Raw genomic sequence first — 22,694 nt, forward strand, 5'->3', positions numbered from 1 at the left:
TAAACTTTTCCCTCAGTTTTCCCACTCCACATGAAACCTACAGGCAGTTAAATAAATCCACTTATTGTTTTAAGTGTATTTTCCAAATTTTATTGTTTTTGTACACAAAAATCAAAGGGCCTTGCTTCCATCTGGTGTGACGACTGAAAACCTGCAAAGAGACAAAAAAAAGAATTAAACCCAGTTTCAGAAATCAGTAAACTGAATCCTGAGCTCAGTTTCTGCGAGTTCCTAAAAGACTGTTTTTGGTGTCCTGTAAAAGTGTCACGGTTTGCGTTTGTGAGCTGAAACCCTTCTCAGACAAATGCCTCGATGTCTTCAACCGAAAAGAACCCCCTGCTCTGAGGAACCGGAGCAGAACCACAGAACGTGATTCTGAACCGGCGACCAGCAGAACCAGGATGAGTCCTGTTCCGACTCGTCATCGTATCATCACCGAAGGGAGCCGCGTGAGACCGTACAACACCACAGTCTGTGTTAAATCACTGGATCCAGATTATTTTGCGATATCTTATCAGGACAGCAACAGCGTCACTAAAATGTCACAATTTAAACCTGTTGAAGCTCCACTGTAGCAAGACTTTAATGGATCTACTCATCAGAATTCACAGGAACCTCCAATTTTACTGCAGAAGAACTAATTTATTTTTTGTATTTTCTCTCTTAGGTTAGCAGCAGGACAGGATCTATCATTGGTATGCAGCCTTGTGAAGGCCCTGCAGCAGTCAAATAAAACCCTCCTGTCTCTTACCCTCTTATGCAGTGGGTACAGGTGCTCCCTGGGGCATGACGGGCACCTCTGGCTTGGCCCCCTTCTGCTCAGACATTGGTGTGGTGGGCAGGGTCTCCTCCTTGGGCTCCACGATGCTGACGTGGTCGGGCAGGGGCTTCTTGGGGCCGATCTTACCGCTGGGGTCCCAGGGCAGCATGATCTTCACCTTGATGCCCAGCACACCTGAGAGCGTTAAAGAAACACATCAGTGCCACCAAAGCAACGCGATGGCAGTTTGATTTGGCCGCGTGTGGCCGAGCTGTGCTCACCCTGCCTCAGCAGGACGTGGCGGACGGCTGTGTCGACGTAGTAGTTGACGGGGTCTCCGCTGTGGATCATCAGACCGTCCACAAACTTCATGGACTTGGCCCTCTGACCCCTCAGCTTGCCGGACACGACGACTTCGCAGCCCTTGGCGCCACTCTCCATGATGAACCTCAGAACGCCATAGCAAGCCCTGAAAAAGCAGAGTGATAAAACAGCGTTAGCGGCTAATCGATCAGTGGATCCAAAGTACTGCAAGATTGTCTCTCAGGAAACTTTCACTGTGATTGAAATGATTCTGGTTGGTCGACTTCATAAAACACATCAATTTTCTACATGGTGGGTTCAGTTGGAGGTCTTCAGGTTTTAAATCGGTAAAACATGCCACGAGGAGGAGACGCCTCCATCAGTGAGCTTCATTAAAGCGTGCTTTGACCCTTCTCAGACAAATGCCTCGATGTCTTCACCTGGAAAGAACCCCCTGCTCTGAGGAACCGGAGCAGAACCACAGAACGTGATTCTGAACCGGCGACCAGCAGAACCAGGATCCTGTTCCGACTCGTCATCGTATCATCACCGAAGGGACAGAAACCGACACAGAACACAGGCGTCACCCTCAAAGTACACATGAGGGTTTTATGACAGGGTGTTTCCTACTAATTTAACCTCTGTCAGCATTTTAATGTTTACTCTTCTAGATTACGATCAGATTCCATACTTTGGGTCGGGTCCAACATGCTAAGAGCCATGAGCAGAATACGCTCAAATAATTGACTTGAGAAAAACATCCAAACATTAAACTGTGTGCAGAGATGTATTTAGAGCTTAAGACGTCACGTTAGGACGCATAACGTTAAGAAACGTTTAATAAAATATCTTTGTGTCAAAGGACAAAACACACAGACGATTATAACGGTGAAACTAAAGTTAATATTCAATCATTAAGAACAAGATTGTGTTGATGTAAAGCACTTATGTGTAAACGTACATTACATATTACTCAATGGCAGAGAACATTTCTAAGGTGGAAGTTTAAATCACACCAGTCTGATGACATTTGTAACAAAAATAATTTCGTTAAATTAAAGAAATCCAGACATGCTCACCTACGCACAGCCAGGCCTCCCAGCAGTTTGTAGCGCAGAGACTCAGCCTGAGCGATGGCACACAGACCACGAGTGGCAACTTTCTCAGCGTACAGCTAAAAAGAAAGAGGAAGGACATCTCAGTATTACAGACGAACACCGGGATCAAACCTAATGTGTAACGATGGACTGCAGGTTTCCTGCACCGTCTGCAGCACAGTCCTGATGCCTCGACCCTTCTCAGACAAATGCCTCTGTGTCTTCACATGGAAAGGACTTCCTGCTCTGAGGTGCTGGAGCAGAACCACAGAACGTGGATCTGAACCAGCGACCAGCAGAGCGAGACTGAGTCCTGCTCCGTCTCGTCATCGTATCATCACTGAAGGGAAATATGACTGTCTAACATCAGAAGCCTTTGCACTTTACTCACTGGGTTTCCTACCAGGATGAGATTACTGTAAACTGCTGTTGGCAAAGTGTTAACCCTTTAAGACCTACCATAGAACCAAGTCCGCCAGAGCTTATATTATATGTTTACATGCTGTGGAGCCATTTTTGGGAGCATTTCAAGTTGCTATACATCAATACAACCATTACAGCCTAGATTTTAATAATATGTCTGCATTAAGTGCATAGTAATTACATAAATTGCAAAAAAGTGCAATAAACTACAAAAAAATTTAAAATCGTTTTTGTTTTTTAACATATATTTCTAGTTAGAGAAATTTAAGAGGCTTATCCCTCAAAACTGTAAATACAAAAAAGTTGCACAAAATAGTTTCCCACCACAGGAAATTTATTTTGAGTGTCTTCATAGTTTTATTTTTGAAATACACCAATTTTTATACACTGCAGGAAAAACAAAAATAAATATTATGATGCAAATTTGCAAAAAAGCAGCATATGCATCAAAATAAACTATTTCCAGCAGTGCAATATGAGTCCTAAGCATCCCAGAAACCACACAAAGTCATAAAGTCAAAGATAACTTTTAAAAACACCAGTATAGGCTCATGAGGCCTTGATGGTAAAAAACTACATTTCCGTGAAAATGACGTCACTTCCGGTTTCGGGCAGGTCATGGCGGACATGTGATAGTTCGTGCTGACGTCTAATCCAATGTAGGAAGTGTTACAAACAGCTGATCGGATCGGCAAAGCGTGTTTCTGGAATATTATGTTTTTGTTGCTGCAAGTGCTTTTTATGCAGTTTTTGCAAAACTATATGTGGAAGGAAACTGTGACCGAGGACAAGCTGATGGCATAAGATGTAAGTACAACTCCTCCGGTTTCATATGCAAAAAAAGTTTTTGCGCTAGCTCACGTGGTTGCAGAGCTACTGGGATTTAAAAATGGTTACGCAAAACAGAGCGTGCTGCTCTGACCGGCTTTAAAGAGTTAAAGTTGTAAACACACAAACGACCTCTAAACAGTTTAAAATTCCATATTTTTACATTTTTGCAGACAAATGTATTTATTTTTCAAACTCTGAAACCTTCAAACATTTGTTCAGATACACCTCACCACTGACGACTTACTTTCTGTACTAAAAACCATCCAACAGTGAGCTTAAAACACCGATTAGTTTTACGCATTTATAGCGAAAGGCCGGCTTCCGGTGACGGACCGTTCCTGGCATGCTGGTGGAAATGTAGTTCTTTGAGCAGATGTTCATTTTCAAAAAACGAGCACAAGACTGCAAAATAAATACAATTCAGGGGGTCAACCGGGAGGTCGATGTAACTGGCAAAACAATCTGGGGGCCGACAATAACCTGGAAATATGGAAAACATGGAAAGAGGCACCAGCCTCGCTGCTCAGAGCCATGTTAGCCAAATGAAGCAGTCGCAGCACAGACGGGATCTGGATTCATCCGCTCAGTATTGAACCCAGACGGGCACAAATGATGCCGGGAGGCCACCAAATGTTTAAACCCCATCCAGTGTGAGCCCATTTTTAAAGGCTTCCACATGTTTGTGAGTAAAACGGGGATAAAACAGTGCTGACCTTCTTCTTTCCGATTTGCACGGAAACGTAGTTCTCTGAGCAGATGCGACGAGCATGATTTTGCGGGTTCATTATGTTCATTACCAAAGCAATTTTCCAAAAACCACCAGATTTATTTATGTGTTCATCTTCAAACACGGAAATATAAATCAGAAGAAAACACACCAAACTTCAGGAGGTAGACGGGTCCACTGCCTCACATTATAAAGGCAGAGCAGGTGAAATCTGCAGCAGTGACACTAATTATATTTTTATTAATTTAATTATATTTTTATTCCTCCACAGTTGGTGCAGCATCCACAATTTCATTGTACGTGACCAATGACAGTGAAGGTTGTTCTGTTCCATTTTATTCTATAATTAATATAAATAATAAGAAACTTTAAGTTACTTTATGAGTTACAAATATGTTTTTGTAGTCTGTTGCTTTTTATTACTTGAAAGTTTTAGGAATAAAGATTTGAACTAAAGAAGTAGATGTTAGGACGAGTCCTGCTCTGTCTCATCACTGGAGGAACACCTGACCGTAAGTATTAATATTTTAAACAAAAAAAAAAAAAAAAAAAAAAAAAAAAACAGGACTTTAAAAAAAACACTTTTAATATGTTCACATTTTCACCCCCCCCCCCCCCCAAAACTCAAAACCTTTAGATATTTGCTCCGATATGTCTCCACTGAGGGATTATTTAATACTAAAATACATCCGACAGTGAGCTTAAAACACTTCTTAGTCTTATCTTTTGGTTTCCTACCTCCACGCTGCCCTCGGGGAAGCCAAACCTCTTCTGGACCACAGCGGTCAGCTCTCTGATCCGACGACCCTTCTCTCCAAGAACATTCTGGGTCCTAAAGATGGCGAGATGATTAGAGTTAAACCACATGGGTAAAAATAACAAAACTAAACCTAGACCTTTACAAACACCGGCACAAAGCTGAGACAACAGAGCTACACAGCTGAAGTATTTATCTCTTTAGATAAGCACACCGAGTTTACATGGAAGGAAGATGAGCTATATAAACAAAACTAACACTGGATGTAATTTTACCAGCGATCGTAATGCATATTTAAAAACCAACATTTGCATTTACCAAAGGGAAATGATCAGGACTGACTTCTATGTTTGTCTTTTAATGTAAGCTTTTATTTTCTCGAGCTTAAAATATGTTTGTCTTTAAAAAATGGCCAAAAATACCAAATGCTCAGACCACTGTTAACACACTCTGTGTCTTACAAATGGACCAACAGTGTTTACATGCATACTTTGTTTAGTTTCTAAACTCAAAATCTTCTGGAGCGGTAACAACTTCTTGGATTGGGACTCATCAGCCCCTTTCCCACTAATAAAGTAACAGTACCTGTTACTTTATTAATAAAGTAACAGTACCTGTTACTTTATTAGTACCTACTCGGCCGGGGTTCCAAACAGGTACTAAAATGTGACGTCCTCTGACTGCGTGCCACCAATTGGCTAATCAATAGCGCCAACTGAAGCATCAGAGCGTCTCGTTCACGAAAATCAAAGCCGCCATTTTTGAAACTTGGGAACGAAAAAAATGGCTACAAAAACAACGCTGTGTTCCCACGAGTGCAACGTGAGCAGCAGGTATATATTCGCTTCGACATCCACCTTTGCTGTAGCGTTCATGTGACATAAACTGCGTTGCGCTACATTGAGAGGCATTGCTATGACAGCAAGCATACAAGGTAATCAACCCGAGTAGGTACTAATGAAAAAGGAGCGATGGGCAAGCAACCTAGCCGTGGATCTGAACCAGCGACCAGCAGAGCCAGACTGAGTCCTGCTCTGTCCCATCACTGGAGGAACACCTGACCATTTAAAATCAGAAGCCTTTGCACTTTACTCACTGGGTTCCTACTAGCCGACTGCTCACCTTGTGGCCAGGATGATGATCTCAGTCCTGGTTGGAGTCACGCGCACCTCCACACCAGAGTAACCATCCTCAGCAAGCTCACGAGTCAGGAACTCATTCAGCTCGGCCTTGAAGATACCGTCTGCGACGAACTGTGGACAGAGAACAGTTAAGCTTCATGTTTACGAAACACTCAAACATCCAGCACCAAGCAGACTTTCTGCCAGCATCTACAGGCTGCACAGACTCGCACACCAACTACCAATGCATCCTTCAAGTGCTGCAACAGGTACAACACTGATGCATCTGCTGTGGCCCCGAAACACACAGATAATAAAATACAGCTGCAGAAAATTAATGAATGGGTTTGACCCTTTAAAACGGGCTAACTTTGAAGCTAACACACTGCTCACACTTATTTAAAACATGTAAAGGATAATTTGAAGTTCCTAACTACCCATGAAGCAGCAGGATTCACGTCTACAGAGAGCACAGTCACATTCAGAGTGCTGAACACAAAACGAGCAGGATCTCATCGCTCTGCAGTTTTTGAACAGGCTGTATTTGTATCATCCGCTTACTTCAGCTTGCCTGGCTTCAGTGCTTAAACGCAGGCTGCCACATGTCTCATGCTTTATTGTGAAATTCCTCCCAATTCAAAATTAATAGGTCCTTGAACGATTCACTAAAATGAACCCCGTGCTGACTCCACATTTAACCCGAACAGTTCTAACTGTACATACGTCTCATTAACCACGTTTCTCAGTGAATTAGTAGCATTAAGGAGGCAGTTTGTGTCTCTGGCTCTATATTAATACGGCTGTGAAGCTAACACCTCCGAAAACCTGGACTCAGACAACCTTTAAATGAGAGTTCAGCGAAGTCTTTTCGCATATTAGGATTTAAAGCGGGCATTAAAGTCGTGTTTAAGCCAGACACTTCAACCCGTGTGTAACTGAGCCCGGCCTCGGTGCTCAGAGCCATGTTAGCTAGCTAAATGAGGAGGTCGCAGCGCCGACGGCATCTGGATTCATCCGCTCATGATTGAACCCAAGCGGGCACATCTGATACCAGGACGGCCACCAAATGACCACATCAAATCCAGCGTGAGTCCATTTTTAAAGAAATGCAACGTGTTTGTGAGTAAAACGGGGGCTAACCTTCCTCTTCTTGGAGATTTGCACCGCCATCTTCCAATGGGCCGTAGACAGGAAAGGACCCGCACAGGATGCGGAAATGGATTTATAGCTAAAGGCTGACTTCCGGTGACGGTCCGTCCCTGGCATGCTCAGGGAAATGTAGTTCTTTGAGCAGATGCGATGAGCATGTTTATTACCAAAGGAATTTACACGGCGATATAAATCAGGTCGACGGCACTGACGGAACACTTATAAAGGCCGACAGCGAGGGCGGCCACGTGAGCTTAAAATACTAATTATTTGTATGTTTTTGTTTCCTACCACCACGCTGTCTTCGGGGAACCTCCTCTTGACCTCAGCGATCAGCTGTCTGATCCGACTACCCTTGTTTCCAAGAACAGTCTTGATCCTAAAGATGGTGAGCTTAAACTACATGGTTATTAAAAAAAAAAGACAAAATATTTTTTAATCTTTCCACACACAGACACAAAGCCAGTGTTGGGGAGTAACGGAATACATGTACCGCCGTTACGTATTTAAAAATACAAAATATGAGTAACTGTATTCCGTTACAGTTACCGTTTAAAAAGGTGGTATTTAGAATACAGTTACTTTGTTGAAATAAATGGATTACACGGCGGTACTTCCCTGTTTCATATTGTGGCGGGTCAGGACTGTTTGGGTTTTGTTTGACAGCTACGTTCTGTTGTTCCAGGCGGCAGCGTTACGGTTGCCATGGTTACAGGGTGACGCTCTCTCTGCGTGTTTCCTGGGTGAGAGAGGCCTTTTTGTTGTTGTTGTGCTAAGCTAACAGGCAGAATGCTACAGGTATAGCTCTAAAGAATGTAGCATCATAGGCAGTGTAGTCCGTGCTGCAGGGAGAATGGACTGCCATACACGTTATGTGTCTGTGAGCGAGGGAGGGAGAAAAAGGAAAAGTATGAGCTGTCATCGAGCAGAAACGGGAGCTGGAAGCATGTAAATATAATAATAACCACTGCAGCCAAGAAGAGAGCCTGACGAGCCCAGTTGTAAGTAAGCTATTAAGACTCGACTGTACACCGTGTTCGTGTTTTCCTCTGAAACAATAAGTTCTGTTGGAGCAGCCTTTCAACGCCTCTCTCTGTCTCTGCTAGCAAAGTTGACCCAGACAACAAAGTAAAGCTAGTTTTCAGCTACGAGCCCGACACAGAACCCACCGTATTAGCCAGAGGTCCCTTTACTACGGTTCGGAGCCGTGGACCTTCAGTAACAGTAATAAATCACAGCAATAGTACATTCATGTAGTTGTAAACAGCATGATAATATATTAAGTAATCCAAAGTATTCAGAATACGTTACTCTCATTGAGTAACGTAACGGAATACGTTACAGAATACATTTTGGGGCATGTAATCTGTAATCTGTAATGGAATACATTTTAAAAGTAACCTTCCCAACACTGCACAAAGCTGAGACAACATAGAGCTACACAGTTGAAGTTTCTCTTTTGATAAGCACACTGAGTTTACATGGAGGGAGATGTAATGGCATGTTTAAAAACTAACATTGGCATCTACCAAAGGGAAATGATCAGGACTGACTTCTAGGATGCCCTTTAATGTAAGCTTTCTTTTGTCGAGCTTAAAATATGTTTGTCTTTAAAAATGGCCAAAAATAACAAATGCACAGACCACTGTTAACACACTCTGTGTCTTACAAATGGACCAACAGTGTTTACACGCGTACTCGCCCTGCCAAAGTAATGCCATATCCACTTTACAGCAGAGACTCATTTTAAGCTTCCATATTTGTTTAGTTTCTAAACACTCAATCCGATCTTCTGGAGATGTAACAACTTCTTCAACTCTGAGTTGTTACTTTTTGGCAACCTAGCCGACTGCTCACCTTGTGGCCAGGATGATGATCTCAGTCCCGATTAAAGTCACACGCACCTCCACACCGGCATGACCATCCTTAGAAAGCTCATGAGTCAGGAACTCTTTTAGCTTAGCCCCTTTAATACCGTCTGAGACGAACTGCAGAGAGAGAGCAGGTTAGCTTTATGTTTATGTCACACGCTCAAACATCCAGCACCAAGCAGACTTTCTGCAAGCATCTACAGGCTGCACTGATTCAGACACTAACTGCCAATGCATCCTCCAAGTGCTGCGACAGGTACTACACACAGTCAGTGTGTAGTTGTAGGAAGTAGCTTGGCAGGTGCAGGCCATGTAGGATGTGGCTTGGCTGCTCCCGACGACATGAAGTCCTCTGAGTCCCCAACTAACAATGGAGGAGGCGGGGCGGCTTACCTGAGCCCCCAGCTGACACAGGAGGTGACTGGTCAGGCTCACCTGAGCCCCCAGCTGACAAGGGAGGCTGAGACGACTCACCTGAGCCTCCAGCTGGTGGGGAATGCAAAGTGGAGGAGATCTTCTGTTAAATTGTTCGTGAGTTCTTGGTTGGCCAAAGCAATCCAGGCAGTGGGCCCGAACAGACTCCCTCTGCCTCTCCTGCTTTCTTCCGCAGGAGTTCATCCTGTGTCTGTGGAGGTGGATGACACGAATGCTAAAATGTAAAAAATTGTCAAAGGAAATGCTGTTGGGTCCATCATGGTCAGGTCGTTCTGTCACACCTGTGAAATAGAAGAGCTGCTCCCCAAGACTGTGGTAAATTATTTTATTTATGTTGAGGACAAGCACGATAAGTGATGCGTGTCAGTTCACATCAAGAATGGTAACTTATTAACTTACAAACTTTGATTTTAAGAAGGAAGCAGATGATAGCAGCTTGGGTCACCACAAAAGATACATGACAAAAATGCTATAATTATATAATTTAAATAATGCATATTACAAGATGCATTCTTGGATAATGTTTGGATTAATCCTGATGTAATCATGCTACACCTTTTTCTGTATTTCATGTTGTAGCTTTATGTGTACAATATAGGTGATGCTCATCAGCCTTTTGAACTGTACAACGTTATCTCAGAATCAAAGTGACAAATGTCCAGAGAACAACCAGTGTTACATCAGCATCCACCTTCTCCTTCAGATTTACAGGCACATTTTTTTCACCACTCATAGATCAGACAACCAGACTGGCTCAAGCTGTGCTTTAGGTGTGACCAGTGATTAATGTTTTTTTATTTTATTTACCATTGCCCTATAAATAACCCACATTGCAAAAGGTAAGTTATGCCTTTATTCTCACATTGTGGCTCATTGTTTTAACTGATGTTTTCACAAATTACTACTTTGGAAACCAACCAACGTGTTTTCTTCTGTGGTTAAACAGTTTAAAGCCTGGAATTTATTATTTATTTATTATTATCTTATCTTATCTTATCTTATCTTATCTTACATTATATTATATTATGTTATGTTATGTTATGTTATGTTATGTTATGTTATGTTATATTATGTTATGTTATGTTATGTTATATTATATTATATTATATTATATTATATTATATTATGTTACATTATATTATATTATATTACGTTATATTATATTATATTATATTATATTATATTATATTATATTATATTATATTATATTATATTATATTATATTATGTTATATTATATTATATTATATTATGTTACATTATATTATATTATGTTATATTATATTATATTACGTTATATTATATTATGTTATATTATATTATGTTATATTATATTATATTATATTATGTTACATTATATTATATTATATTATATTATATTATATTATATTATATTATATTTGTGAAAGTACACTCTGAGATAAAGAGAAAATAACGTTCTCTTTATCTCTTTACCTTTTGTAAAGTTGGACCAGCCACAGGGAGTGTGAGGGTGATTTTGGCCTCCTGTTGAGTTGGTGATATTAGTAAAGACAAAATTAGCAGATGGACCCCGAGAAGTCCGCTTTCACTACAGCATTTCCGAAAAGCTTCACCTATTTTCTCACTCAAACATTGTGTGAAGTTTTTTTCTGATGTTTTTAGTTGATGCTTTGGTTGTAAAAGAGTCACGCTAATCTCACAGCTCACGTTTTACTTCAACTGCATTTCACAAATAAACCATCTCAAATTCTACCCTTCTTTTATTTTTGCATCCATCTCCTCACAGCTTTTTTTTTTTTTTACACAAGCTCTGACTAAAGTATTTGATTGGCTGAGTATAGCATCATATAGCATGAGTTACAATCTATGCAATTGGTCTGTCTCCTGTGTGTTTATATTAAGCCCTGCAGCAATAGGACTATCACTGTATTAGTTTGGGAACGCCCCTCCTGCTTGGTGTATCGGAATTGAAGAGTCTGAATAGCCTTGGATTTAGTCAAATTTTAGTCAGTGAGAAACGACAAAACATTTGAGTTTAGAGTGTGATGAGCTCTGAAACCTGAAATAATCCATTCCTCTGCAGATGATCGGTTAGCTCTTTGACAACTACTCTTTCAAGAGTTTATGAGATGAAAGGAAGGTTGGAGACTGGCCTGTAATTAGCTAGTGATCTGTGCTAAGGCATTTTTAATGTTTGTTACTTTTTAGGCCTCAGTTATTTAGCAAGACAGGAGCTTGTTTAACATGTGTCTTTGGCCGTTTCACTGGGGCCACATGGTTTTGTGAATAAATCTGCTGAGATCTAGAACCATTGCATGTGGGGAAACTGATTGTCATGGCAAGTATAGCAAGTGGTTTAGATTCACAATCATTTTAAATTGTTTATCAGAAGTGATGCTTCTTTTTGCAGAGATAATTAAAAAATTTTCTTTCCTTCTCTGATGTTAAACAATGTAATGTCAAAAAGAGAATGTCCACAATTAAGGCTTTAATTGCAGCAACTTTTATTAAAGCAATTGAGCAGCAGAAAAGTAAAAGCAGAATTAAACAAGTCACTCAATAATAATAAAATCACATCAGTTATACTTATCTACTTAACCTTTTTACTGTGATATATAATATATAATATAGAAAATCAATTTTTTTTTTTACGTTTTCACATTTTTACATAACACATCATCATTTTCTCAATACAACTTTTTCATTAAATCTGTCACGGTTCTGTGGGGAGTGGGGAGGGTGGTCTTAATGGTCCTGTCAGTGTCTTGTCACCACCTTAAACACACACTACACAGGAAGCTCCAGCTTCCAGGCCTCTGGTAGGGCAGTGGTCCCCAACCCCTGGGCCACAGTCCGGTCCGTGAGTCGTTTGGTACCAGGTTTTTATCGTTAACTCGTTTCTCTGGGTCTTTTCCCGTGTGTTAGGACTAAATCTTATTTCTTTTTGGTACCAGCACTGGTTTTATTTTGTTGTATTTATCCGGGACACCTTAAAGGCCGGTCCGTAAAAATACTGTCGGACCTAAACCGGTCCGTGTGCACCCATGGCCGCCTACAGGGGCGAGACAGACCTCGTCCTCCATTATACCAGATATTGATGCAATTTCTTATCATCAGCTGAACAATGACAGCAGCTGGTAGTAAGTTAATATTCTGCATTTTAATGTTAAGCTTGAGGGTGTAAAAACACATTTAAGCTCTGTCAAACTCATTTTACACTCGCACCAAGTGTGAAAATCTAAAGCTACAACTTGATCTTGTTCCTCACTATTGTTCAGTAACCATCTCTGAGCATCAGTATTGTGGAATGTGTCATAGTTTCAGGTCCAAATGTAAAGGGGGACACATGGGAGCAGGAACAAGTGAGATATCTGATGTGTTTAGAAAGTCATTTCTAGTTAAAAGAACTTTTAAATCATCTTTGTGTCATTAAGGAGTTATTATAGGTTATAGTAGGAGGATACAGTCTACATCAGTCATGCGCAGAAACTGCTAGCTGCCTGTTTATCTACCCCTAGGTCTGTGTGTGTGAGTGTGTGTGTGTCTGTGCGTGTGTGTGTGTGTGTCTGTGTGTGTGTGTGTCTGTGTGTGTGTGTGTGTGTGTGTGTGTGTTGTGTAAATATCATGTCAGTCCTCTGGGATTTCCCCACTGATGGGATGATGAGGTGACACATGTCTCTGACCTGCAGTAGCCTTTAAACACCAGGGAGTGTGTGTGTGTGTGTGTGTGTGTGTGTGTGTGCGTGTGTGTGTGTGTGTGTGTGTGCGTGTTCAAAACTACCCCCACTGAATGTATGAGCTCATCTGTGCCAGACAGTTGCACCTGGAGACCAGCTGTCTCCAAGGCAACCAGGTGAGCCAGGCCCCCCCCTCAGGCAGGGCTGTGTCCTCTGTGGCTCAGCAGGTTGTGTAGTCGTTTGCGTCACTCTTCTTGCCACTTTGTTTATTATGAATTCTTGGTTTTATTGCTGAGATGCTCTAATTATAATTATCCTCATCAGGTTCCTCTGACCGACACACAGAGTGTGACACGCTCTCCGGGGTATAAGCTGAGGATGCTGCTGTGACTCGCTGCCGTCCATATCACCACTGTTAGATTGTATTTTTCTCCGCTCCTTGCCAGCCTCGAAGATGTTAGATGGTCTGACACGTTCATGATCCGTTCTTTAGGCCGAGTCAGCTGAAGGGTAACGCACATGTAAAACCATGTTCATATGAAACATGGCAAAAGTGTCAAAGGAGAAGATGAATCCGCGTAATTCCCATGAGCCGAACATTCAGGCTTGGCTTAGTTTCACATCGTTTTTCTACTGCAGACGGGGGATAAGTGGATATGGCCCAATATCCTCATCTCGTTTTCTGTTTACAGGAGCAGCCAGTCAGAAGAAAGGGAAGATGGCCTTAAAGGGGGAGGAGCTATAACATCTGGAACTGGGAATTCAGTTTGCTCAACGAGTCTGTGACTTGTCGTCATGATGATATAATGCAGGATTGTAAGGTCGTGCAACAAAATGCTCCTTGAGGCAACTGTTGAAAACGATCTCTGCTTTTAAGATTAGACAGACCGCTCTCACTCCCGAGGCGTAACACGCCGACGTTTTGTCACGTCCCGCGGTGTTCCTCAGGAACGTGAAAGGAGACCTTCCCCGTTCTAATGCTACGCGCCGGGTTACGGATGAAATCCAGTGGAATGACGCTCCAGCCAGGTACTCCAGCCTTGCTGGGGGATTCCCATGATGCACTGGGTGTTTCTTCTTCACTCACTATGTGTTAACAGACCTCTCTGCACTGAATCGTATCTGTTATTAATCTCAGGCTCCCTTCCACAGCATGTCTTTATCCATGTGTTTTTATGGCCTGAGCCTGGTTCTGTCGGAGGTTTCTTCCTGTTAAAAGGGAGTTTTTCCTTCCCACTGTCGCCAAAGTGCTGCTCGTAGGGGGTCATATGATTGTTGGGTTTTTCTCTGTATCCATTATTCAAACGTTTCCTTTTTCTGAAGACAGCCTAGAGCCCAAAGACAGCCAGGCTCAGTATGGCGCTCATAACTGGTCATGCAGTCTGATTCATTATTAATGACGTGCAACATAATGTTTCTGTCACGGTTCTGGGTCCGTTGGACCCAGTATTTTGAGTTTCTTATGTTTTGGTTTAATTTTGCATCAGGGATTGTTTTCTTGTTGTGTTAATGATTATGATGTGTATTATTAGTTTCATGTTTCTGTTTATTTGTGTTTAGGATTTGTTCTTTGGTTGTGTCTGCTTAGTATTGGTCTAGTTCCAGGTGTCATTTTCTGTCTGTCTCTCAATGTCGAGTCTGCGTCTTAGTGCGATGGTTTCTTGTTCCTGTTTTATTGTGAAGGTCTGCGTCTCATGTGAGTGTGTTCAGTTTTACCTCTCGTCTCATTAATGACTCCCAGCTGTGTCCCCCACCTGAGTGTATTTTAGTCGGGTCTTTTGTGTTTGTAGTCGCTGGTCCGTCTGTGTTTCCACCCTGCTTCATCTGTGTGTTTCCCTGCAGTCTACCGTCATCTGTTTCCGCCTGCTCTCATTCATGTCCAGGTTCGTGTTCTGTAGTCAGTTTGTTCCCAGTTTAGTTTAGTCCGTTCGCCGTTTGTCCATTTCCTTTTTGTGTTTAATAAACCACCCTCACACCTGTACAAGTGCCTGCGTTTGGATCCTCCTTTATTTTCCACACGGCTCATCTCACTCGCCGTGACAAAATCATAGATTTTTAAAGTCGGAGTGCACACAGGCCATTTCTACACTTCACTGGAAGGGCTGTTGTTAGAATCACTATTATATCTTCAAACTCCCATCCTTTTAAATTAAGCTTACACATAATTACATTTTCCGGATTATATTCTGATCAATATTAAGCACAATTATCTATCAGTTCAATCTCAAAAAAACTTCTGTGTTTATTCGTGGCAACACAATGATGATGATGATGATAATGGGTCAGTGAAAGAGCTCTTATCTTTTCAGTCACACCCAGGCATGAATGTGAAAGATTGAGGCTGGATTGTGTCTCGGGACGCAGAATCTAGACGTTAGAACAGATTTTCTCTCTACTCAACATATTCATCAGACTTTGATTCTATCTTTGATCCTATAAATCAAATGTCAGACTGGATGTTGAGCCCTTTTCTTCACTTCTGGTTGGAACTGAGCAAAGGCAATTCTCTACGGCAGATTAAATAAAGAGTAGTCAAACTTCAACCCTAAAGTAAAGGACCTTTTAACATCAAACAAAAAGTAAAGGTACAAAGTATTTCTGAAAAATGTACAAGTTTGTAGAAAACATTTACTCTCATTTTCCAGCTACAATCACAGTAACAATCAGATGTTTCAGTCTGGTTCTTTCAGCATCATTTTATGGAAGGTTGTCCTCATTACCTCTCTGCTCAGGGAAAGTTAAACCTGCAGCAGCTTCAAGGTAAAAGTTAACCTCTTAAGCCCCAAGCCTAACTGATCTCCTGCCTTTTGCCCCCGTATCAGGGGGAATTGGGGCTTAAGAGGTTAAAGAAATAGTATAGAGGCTGCAGCTGACAGAAAAAAAAAACACTCACCACTCTTTTTGTTCCTTGTCCAGGGTCAACAAGACACGTCTGAGCTCCAAACCAGCAGAACTGCCACAATCAGAGGCCTCATGCTCTGAAGAACTTCAGTTTACTGAAGTATCTCTTTGTCATTGCCGTCGTCTTGCTGCTCTCGATCCACAGGTGGGTGAAATGACTGAAATTACTTCATCATGATCCCCTTCAACAGGACACCGATTCAAATATCCTGAAACACATTAAACGAACAGCAGGTTTGGAAAGATGAGGCTCAGAGACGGAGGATGCACACCTTACTGGAAATAATTTTTGTCACATTAACAGCAAGGATGAAAAGCAGCACCAGTGACTTCAGTCACATATATCAGAACCCGTTCTTGTTCTGTTACTTTTTTGTAGAATAGCATACTAAAAGATCGTGTGATTTGGCTTTTATAATGCCTCAAGATAGATTTTAGGATTGTTCAAGTGAGGATTCTTCCAAGTAAACTGTAGTGTCTTTACTTTGCACAGGAGAGTAGATAATGGACAAAATTATTAGATACAGCAGAAATGTGGAGCATGTAAAATCAGGTGTTTCTGTTGGATGAGAGACTGACGTTAGTGTTTCTGTGGTTGTAGATTTCTATCATGCTGTCCTAGTAAACTACTTTGTGACATTCAGTGCATCTTATCAACACATATCCAGTGACGTGGTTTTGCTTGCTGCTGAGCAGATTTTATCTCTATGTTCACGTATGTGGTTTTCTAGAGTTGATGTGCTCTCTTTTAAAAAAATACAACCGCTATAAGGCGCGTGAGACTTTTTAACGTAGTGGTGCACTTTCAGTGACGCACAAGCAAAAGTACAAGACGATAACAGATAAAATGGTGATTTAACAATGAAGAAATGCAATTAGCAGCAAGAGTATGCGAAGTGCATGTTCAGTTTCAGTGAATGGCAGACAGAGCATTTTTAAACAGCCCAGCAGGTATATTTGCACAAGTGGTAATTTTCATTATATCCAGCAGGAGTGAAAGGTCATGTATGGTCATTGGGTTAAACACTGACAGTAAATGAGGGGGAGGTGACCCAGAGACACAAACAGACAGTATTGAAGAACCAATGCTCATACGCACATGATCAACTTTATCCACAAAGAAATTCAGAAAGTCATCACTCTCAGATATGGAGGTCACAGGTACTGGGTGGACCACGGGGGAAACAATCATAGCTCATTATTATAATAATAATATTAATAATAATCATGATAGCTCAGTAGGCAGTGTGGTCGCCCCATGATTGGAAGGTCAGGGTTCGAATCCACTACCCTGAGGTATCCCTGAGCAAGGTACCGTCCCTACACACTGCTCCCTGGGTGCCTGATTTGTGGCTGCCCACTGCTTCACTAAGTAAAAGGGAAAAGACTAAAGCAGAAAGAGTAATTTTCCCACGGGGATCAATAAAGTACACATTATAATTATTATTCTAAAAAGTCTGTAAAATCTTGAATTGAAGTCCATAGCTCTGCAAGCAAAACTGTCCCGGTGAACAGCAGTTACTTTGAAAAAGTAATTCATTATAGTTACTAGTTACTTCTTCAAAAAAAAGTAACTGAGTTAGTAACTGAGTTACAAGATTCTAAAAGTAATTAATTACTTGAATAGTAACCATTGCGTTACTTTAAAAAAAAAAAACATTTAACCCTCTGGGGTCCAGGGTATAATTGGCCATTTTTAACTACTTTTGACTTTTTATTTGCCTTGTTTGGTCTCATCCTTTTCAGCACAACCTCACGTGTCTGAATTTAGTTATGTTTTTATTTCGACATACTGTATTAAGACAATTGATGTAAAAGCAGACAAAAAACATAAAATCAGAGTAGAAAAAGTGATATTTGTTACTGTAACAACCACAAACATGTTTAATGAATCATATTTCATAACTTTAAATACAAATATAAATTGTCAATTTTAAAATCCTATGCACAAGTTTTGCAAACAACCTTTTACCTTGATTTTTTAAATAACCATTTCAAACTATTTACAGAACAATCAGCTGTTCTGCATTCAATAAGATGCCACACACATTATTTGTGCCACTCCAAAAAAATAATTTCTGTGCACTATAAAGGAAACATCACAGCCTGATACCTGCAGGTCTGACAGCAGCAGGTGTATCACTCCTGTTTCTACCTGGAGACAGCAGTCGCCTCATTGTTCTGACACAACACAAAACTATCCACAACACTACACACTAACTACACAAGACAACACATTAACTACACACTCCAAACACGCTAAACGTCACAAATCTCTCACATCTCAAAACTCTCTCTCTCTCTCTCGCCGTCACTCCTAAAACTTTCCCTGTTTTTTTTTTGTTTATTTTTTGCTCATAAGCAGAGAGTGCTCGCTGCGCTGTCCTTAGACAGTAAACGTGACGAAACTATTTATCGTGACTCTGGTTTTACGTGGCCTATCAACATAATTTATAAACTGGTATGTATCACCTTGTTGCTTTGTCTGTAAGTGGTCATGTGATTGGCTTACCACGACTACTTTATTCTTCCTCAGTCAAACAGCAGCACTCATGCGATTGTTTTGCCCCCTGAGCTCCAGGTGTTGTGCTAGACAGTGATCGTGATTGCAGGCCGCGGGAGCGCGCAGCTGCATAAAGCTGTAGCGTCCAGATTACTTACGTAGTCAGCTACTTCCGTGCAGCTGGTATAAGGTGCGGTAAGCTGAACGCAGCTTCAACTGTCTGTTTGTTGAAAAATAGTAACGCACCGCATTTTCTTGTTAGTAACTGTAACGGCGTTGTAATGATAGGAATAGTAATTAGTTAGATTACTCGTTACTGAAAAAAGTAACGCCGTAGTTAACGCCGTTACGTGAGAAACATAAAGTCCAGACTATTACTGCTAAAAAAGTTATTCAGTACAAATGATTTGTTGGCTATGGAGCGAGCGTTTAGGAGAGCGATCTGAAGCAGAGGTGACAGGCTGATGTCATCAACAGCTGATTGACGGGGAATTGACAGCAGACACCTGGAATAAGGACGTAGTCTCCCGTACCCCTGGCTGTGGTCTTGTAGAATGACAGGACAAGGTAAACAAAAATCCCGCATCTCCAGACATGACGCCGATCCAGGTAATTGTTCTGTTTGTCTGTTTTGCTTGACATTATCCGCGTCCTGGAGTGTAACCGCTAGAGGTGGGAATTACCATACATCCCACGATACGATATTATCACAATACTTAACGCACGATACGATATTATTGCAATTTTTTTAAATATTTTGCGAAAATTCAGATTCTGTACATAAAGGTAAACTTTATCAATATTCATTTTATCTAATATCAAAGTCTCACACTCAGTCTTTCTCTCATTTCAGTTTTATTGTTGACAAACTGAACGATTTGTATTACAGTCTAGTCCAACTTAACTGAATCAACCATCTGGTACAATTATAGCTATTCTGAACTATGCAGTTTATGAAAACTATGCAGCCCCTTCAGCAACTGAAGAATTTGAAAGTAAATTAAAACAAAATATAATTTTACATTAAATAAAAAAGTTTTAAACTTAATTAAAATAAAACATGTCTTAAATTAAACTGTCATGTTTATTGCTGCCATAAAAAAGTTAAACACATTTGGACAGTGAAGGAATGTCGGGATTCTTGCTCAGAAAAAGGATCAACATGCTCTGAAGTCAGAGCACAAAAACCTTTTTGTAACAAAATATCGATTTCTGCTGTCCCTGTATCGATACATTATTAGCAAACAAAATATCACCATACTACACAGTATCGATTTTTCCCCCACCCTTAGTAACCGGTATCAAATACCGGAAATGTTCTCTACCATGGAGCGGAGGAAATCCCCTCTTTAAAGAGTTCCTGAGAAGTCCCGTCTCAACACTTATTTAAGCAGCTGTTTCTCAAAGGGAGTTAGCTATGCACCAAGCCTATTGTGTGCTGTGCTCTGGTAGGAATCCAGTCTCTCTGAGCACTTTGTTCACAGCTGGTGTGAAGTGGGCGCTGTAGCTCAGCAGTCTGCCATCATAAATCAGCTTGTCTTCTGTCAGGTTGGGTTGTTTCTGTAATCTGCAAAAAAAAGAAGAAGTATGAAACAGGTCTGTATGTGCTTAATACATTATAAGAGAGAAAAGATTCAGAATAAAAATATCTAAAAATTACGTGCTAGCAAAGATGCTGTTGGAAGTATATCTTACAGGTAAAAACACAGTGATAAATAAGTAATTTTTATTTAGACAATTGTTTTGTATAAAGCAAAATTTCCAAGTTGTTTGTAATCAGATCTGACTGTAAATACATTCTTTACAATTTTCATCAAATCCTCCTGGAACTCGGTGAGTGTCCTTGTTTGGCTACCATTATAAATTCTTTCTGACCCCAGAAAGACTAAAGAAACAATAGATCTCAATGCACAAGGGTGAAATCTGTAAAATGCATAAATAATATTCACAATATTCAGAACAAAAGGAACTAAGCATTTAATGAATTAAAAGTCACTGCTCAGGAACAAAAACATGAATCTGTTGATTAAGAGAGGAAGGTGAAAGAAATATTAGTGTGGTAAACAAACAGATTTAATAATGGGTTTTTCCAGTGAAGCACAGCAGAATAACATTAAAAGGGAAACGGACTAAAATGGCGAGAATGTTGTCTCCGGGAGTTTAGCTGATTTGATTTAGAGCGGTAAGGTATGGTAGGTGTGTTCCGGTTAAAGAACACGGAGGCAGCTTTCCAAGTTTAGGAGATTTATTCAGCTGTGGTCTGTAGTAACGATACATAAAGCAACTGTGGCATGAATAAGGCACGGCGGGTCCAGCGATCAGCGTTTTGAGCCATTTTATTAATTTACATCTCACCACACACCATCCAAAAACACACACACCTGAGTCCCCGTGTTTTAACCTGGCGGGCGTGATTGCGGATGGCGTGCAGGTGCGTCCGCCCTCCCTGCACGCCACCGCAGACCACACCCCACCACAGCAACTATCAGTACAGCACACATAAACATTCAACATGTCCAGACATTATTCTAGCACAGAGATAGCACAAGGAACTGTATTCAACACTCACATCTATAACAACTTCAATAATTACACAAGATTTATAATTAGCATTAACTAGCTTAGTAGCTTACATAGCATATTAGCGTATTAGCATAGGATAACATTAGCATAGCCACGAGGGAACAAATACACACAATAGCAACTGACATACACAACATCATGGTGCATTCAAGGAGCGTCAGCATAGACATGGTGAGTTCAATGACGTAGGACATATCAATTTCGACAGTGCAAACACTATCTATAAACAAACCACAACACTTCAACCAAGCAAATAACGTGTAAACAGTGGGCTTTCTAACACGGACTATCATGGGATTGGGCACAATTTTTGCTGGTTTTTGTAGCAACTAATGATGAGGAATCGTTTAACTAATTTACCTTGTGTGGTACATCCGTGCTATGCTCCTGTCAATCCAGGAGCAGCCATGCTGTGACTTCAGAATACCATGAACAGTTGTGGAAAACACTGCTCGAGGGTTGACAATGATCTTGAAGTTCATGTAATGAGTCTCCTCAATGATTGGTTCTTGGTACAGGTGAGCCAAAATGTTCACACCAGTGACATTCTTCCAGTCGGTCTGTAGTGGCAGACTTTGGGATGCTGGAGGAGCCAACGTGATATTGATGGGGAACACGTTATTTTCAAACATGTAGCACTTGTTGGCACCATATTTATTCTCCAGCAGCGGCAACAACTCTACCCAGCTGGCAACAGAATAACAAGACAGTTATAACATGTAAAACCACTTGAACAGCACACAAGCAATTAAAAGATGACTAACCACAGCAGGAAAGTTAAAAACAATTTCAATAATGTGTTTTAAGTGATCTTAAGCGATCTCTCAAAGTTTTTCTTTGGATTTTCCCATATTTCAGGACCAAACCTTGGACTTGACCTTCTACTTTTAATGTTTGTTATTTCACTAACCTGGGAATCGTTTAGGCAAGTCTAACTACTAACTTGCTATTGGTGTCATGAATCCAAATTTTGGCTGACGTTGTCATCAACATACACCAACAGGACACACCTTCTTTATTGTATATATACATACTGCAGACTCCAAATTTATAAAGCAAGATATTTGTCATTTCTATCAAAGAAAAAAAAAGATAAATAGCTGACCAAAGTGTTGTATAAAAGAAATATAAGAGAACAAGAATAAAACAATAAATCAGTGCAAGTACATACAAAGGGTGTTTAAGACAGATGACAACTCACAATGGGTTAAAAGCCAAGGAAAAAAGTTGTGTTTTTGAAAGAGTTTTGAAAACAGCAAGAGATTGAGCCTGCCTGACCTACAGTGGCAGCTCATTGCTTATTTTAGGAATCAAAACTACAAAAGTTCTGTCTCCTCTGGATTTATAAAATGTCTTTGGGACAGAAGCACCTGGTTAGCTGATCTAGAAGCACGTAACATCATGTAAGGGTGAAGCAGCTCAGACAAATAAGGGGCAAGACCATTAAGAGACTTAGATAAATGAATTGGAAGCCAATGAAGGGACACTAAAACCGCTAAAACTGCTCTTTTGCTTTTACCAGTTAAAAATTGTGCAGCACCATTTTATACCAGCTGTAGAAATGAGAGGGAAGCC

The 22,694-nt window shown here is 40.8% G+C and overlaps 2 protein-coding genes and 3 non-coding genes across 7 annotated transcripts in view; all 5 read right to left on the reverse strand.

Moving 5' to 3' along the window:
- Nucleotides 1-61: 61 nt before the first annotated feature.
- On the reverse strand, nt 62-7,300 carry rps3 (ribosomal protein S3). Its single transcript, XM_085130400.1, has 7 exons — nt 7,160-7,300; nt 6,021-6,151; nt 4,880-4,973; nt 2,143-2,237; nt 1,042-1,229; nt 752-955; nt 62-151 (listed from the first exon to the last, which is right to left on the reverse strand). The coding sequence occupies exons 1-6, from the start codon at nt 7,283-7,285 to the stop codon at nt 756-758; spliced, it is 834 nt and encodes a 277-aa protein (XP_084986526.1). The 5' UTR covers nt 7,286-7,300; the 3' UTR covers nt 62-151; nt 752-755.
- On the reverse strand, nt 292-441 carry LOC146502964 (small nucleolar RNA SNORD15). The gene has a single exon (XR_014869125.1). It is a non-coding gene; the product is annotated as a small nucleolar RNA SNORD15 (small nucleolar RNA).
- LOC146502965 (small nucleolar RNA SNORD15) lies at nt 1,473-1,618 on the reverse strand. The gene has a single exon (XR_014869126.1). It is a non-coding gene; the product is annotated as a small nucleolar RNA SNORD15 (small nucleolar RNA).
- LOC146502966 (small nucleolar RNA SNORD15) lies at nt 2,357-2,506 on the reverse strand. The gene has a single exon (XR_014869127.1). It is a non-coding gene; the product is annotated as a small nucleolar RNA SNORD15 (small nucleolar RNA).
- A 7,541-nt stretch (nt 7,301-14,841) lies between the features above and the next one.
- Nucleotides 14,842-22,694, reverse strand: part of LOC146502967 (uncharacterized) — a 32,131-nt gene continuing 24,278 nt past the window's right edge. For all 3 annotated transcript variants that reach the window (XM_085130492.1, XM_085130490.1, XM_085130491.1), the window contains 2 exons: nt 21,480-21,806; nt 14,842-20,103 (listed from right to left, as the gene is read on the reverse strand). In XM_085130492.1, coding sequence (XP_084986618.1) covers nt 19,965-20,103; nt 21,480-21,806 — 466 coding nt within the window. In that variant the 3' untranslated portion in view covers nt 14,842-19,964. The remainder of the gene's footprint in view (nt 20,104-21,479; nt 21,807-22,694) is intronic.

Source organism: Neolamprologus multifasciatus, chromosome 14 (genome assembly GCF_963576455.1).
Source record: "Neolamprologus multifasciatus chromosome 14, fNeoMul1.2, whole genome shotgun sequence".
In the NCBI taxonomy this organism is placed as follows: domain Eukaryota; kingdom Metazoa; phylum Chordata; class Actinopteri; order Cichliformes; family Cichlidae; genus Neolamprologus; species Neolamprologus multifasciatus.

Bases quoted from the DNA above. Each gene is read 5' to 3' on its own strand.
- rps3 (XM_085130400.1), bottom strand. From the start codon at position 7,285: ATGCCAGGGACGGACCGTCACCGGAAGTCAGCCTTTAGCTATAAATCC. The intron at 6,152-7,159 runs GTTAGCCCCCGT...CTCTGTCCACAG, and splicing joins AAATCTCCAAGAAGAGGAAG to TTCGTCGCAGACGGTATCTT. The intron at 956-1,041 runs GTGAGCACAGCT...TAACGCTCTCAG, and splicing joins CCACGTCCTGCTGAGGCAGG to GTGTGCTGGGCATCAAGGTG.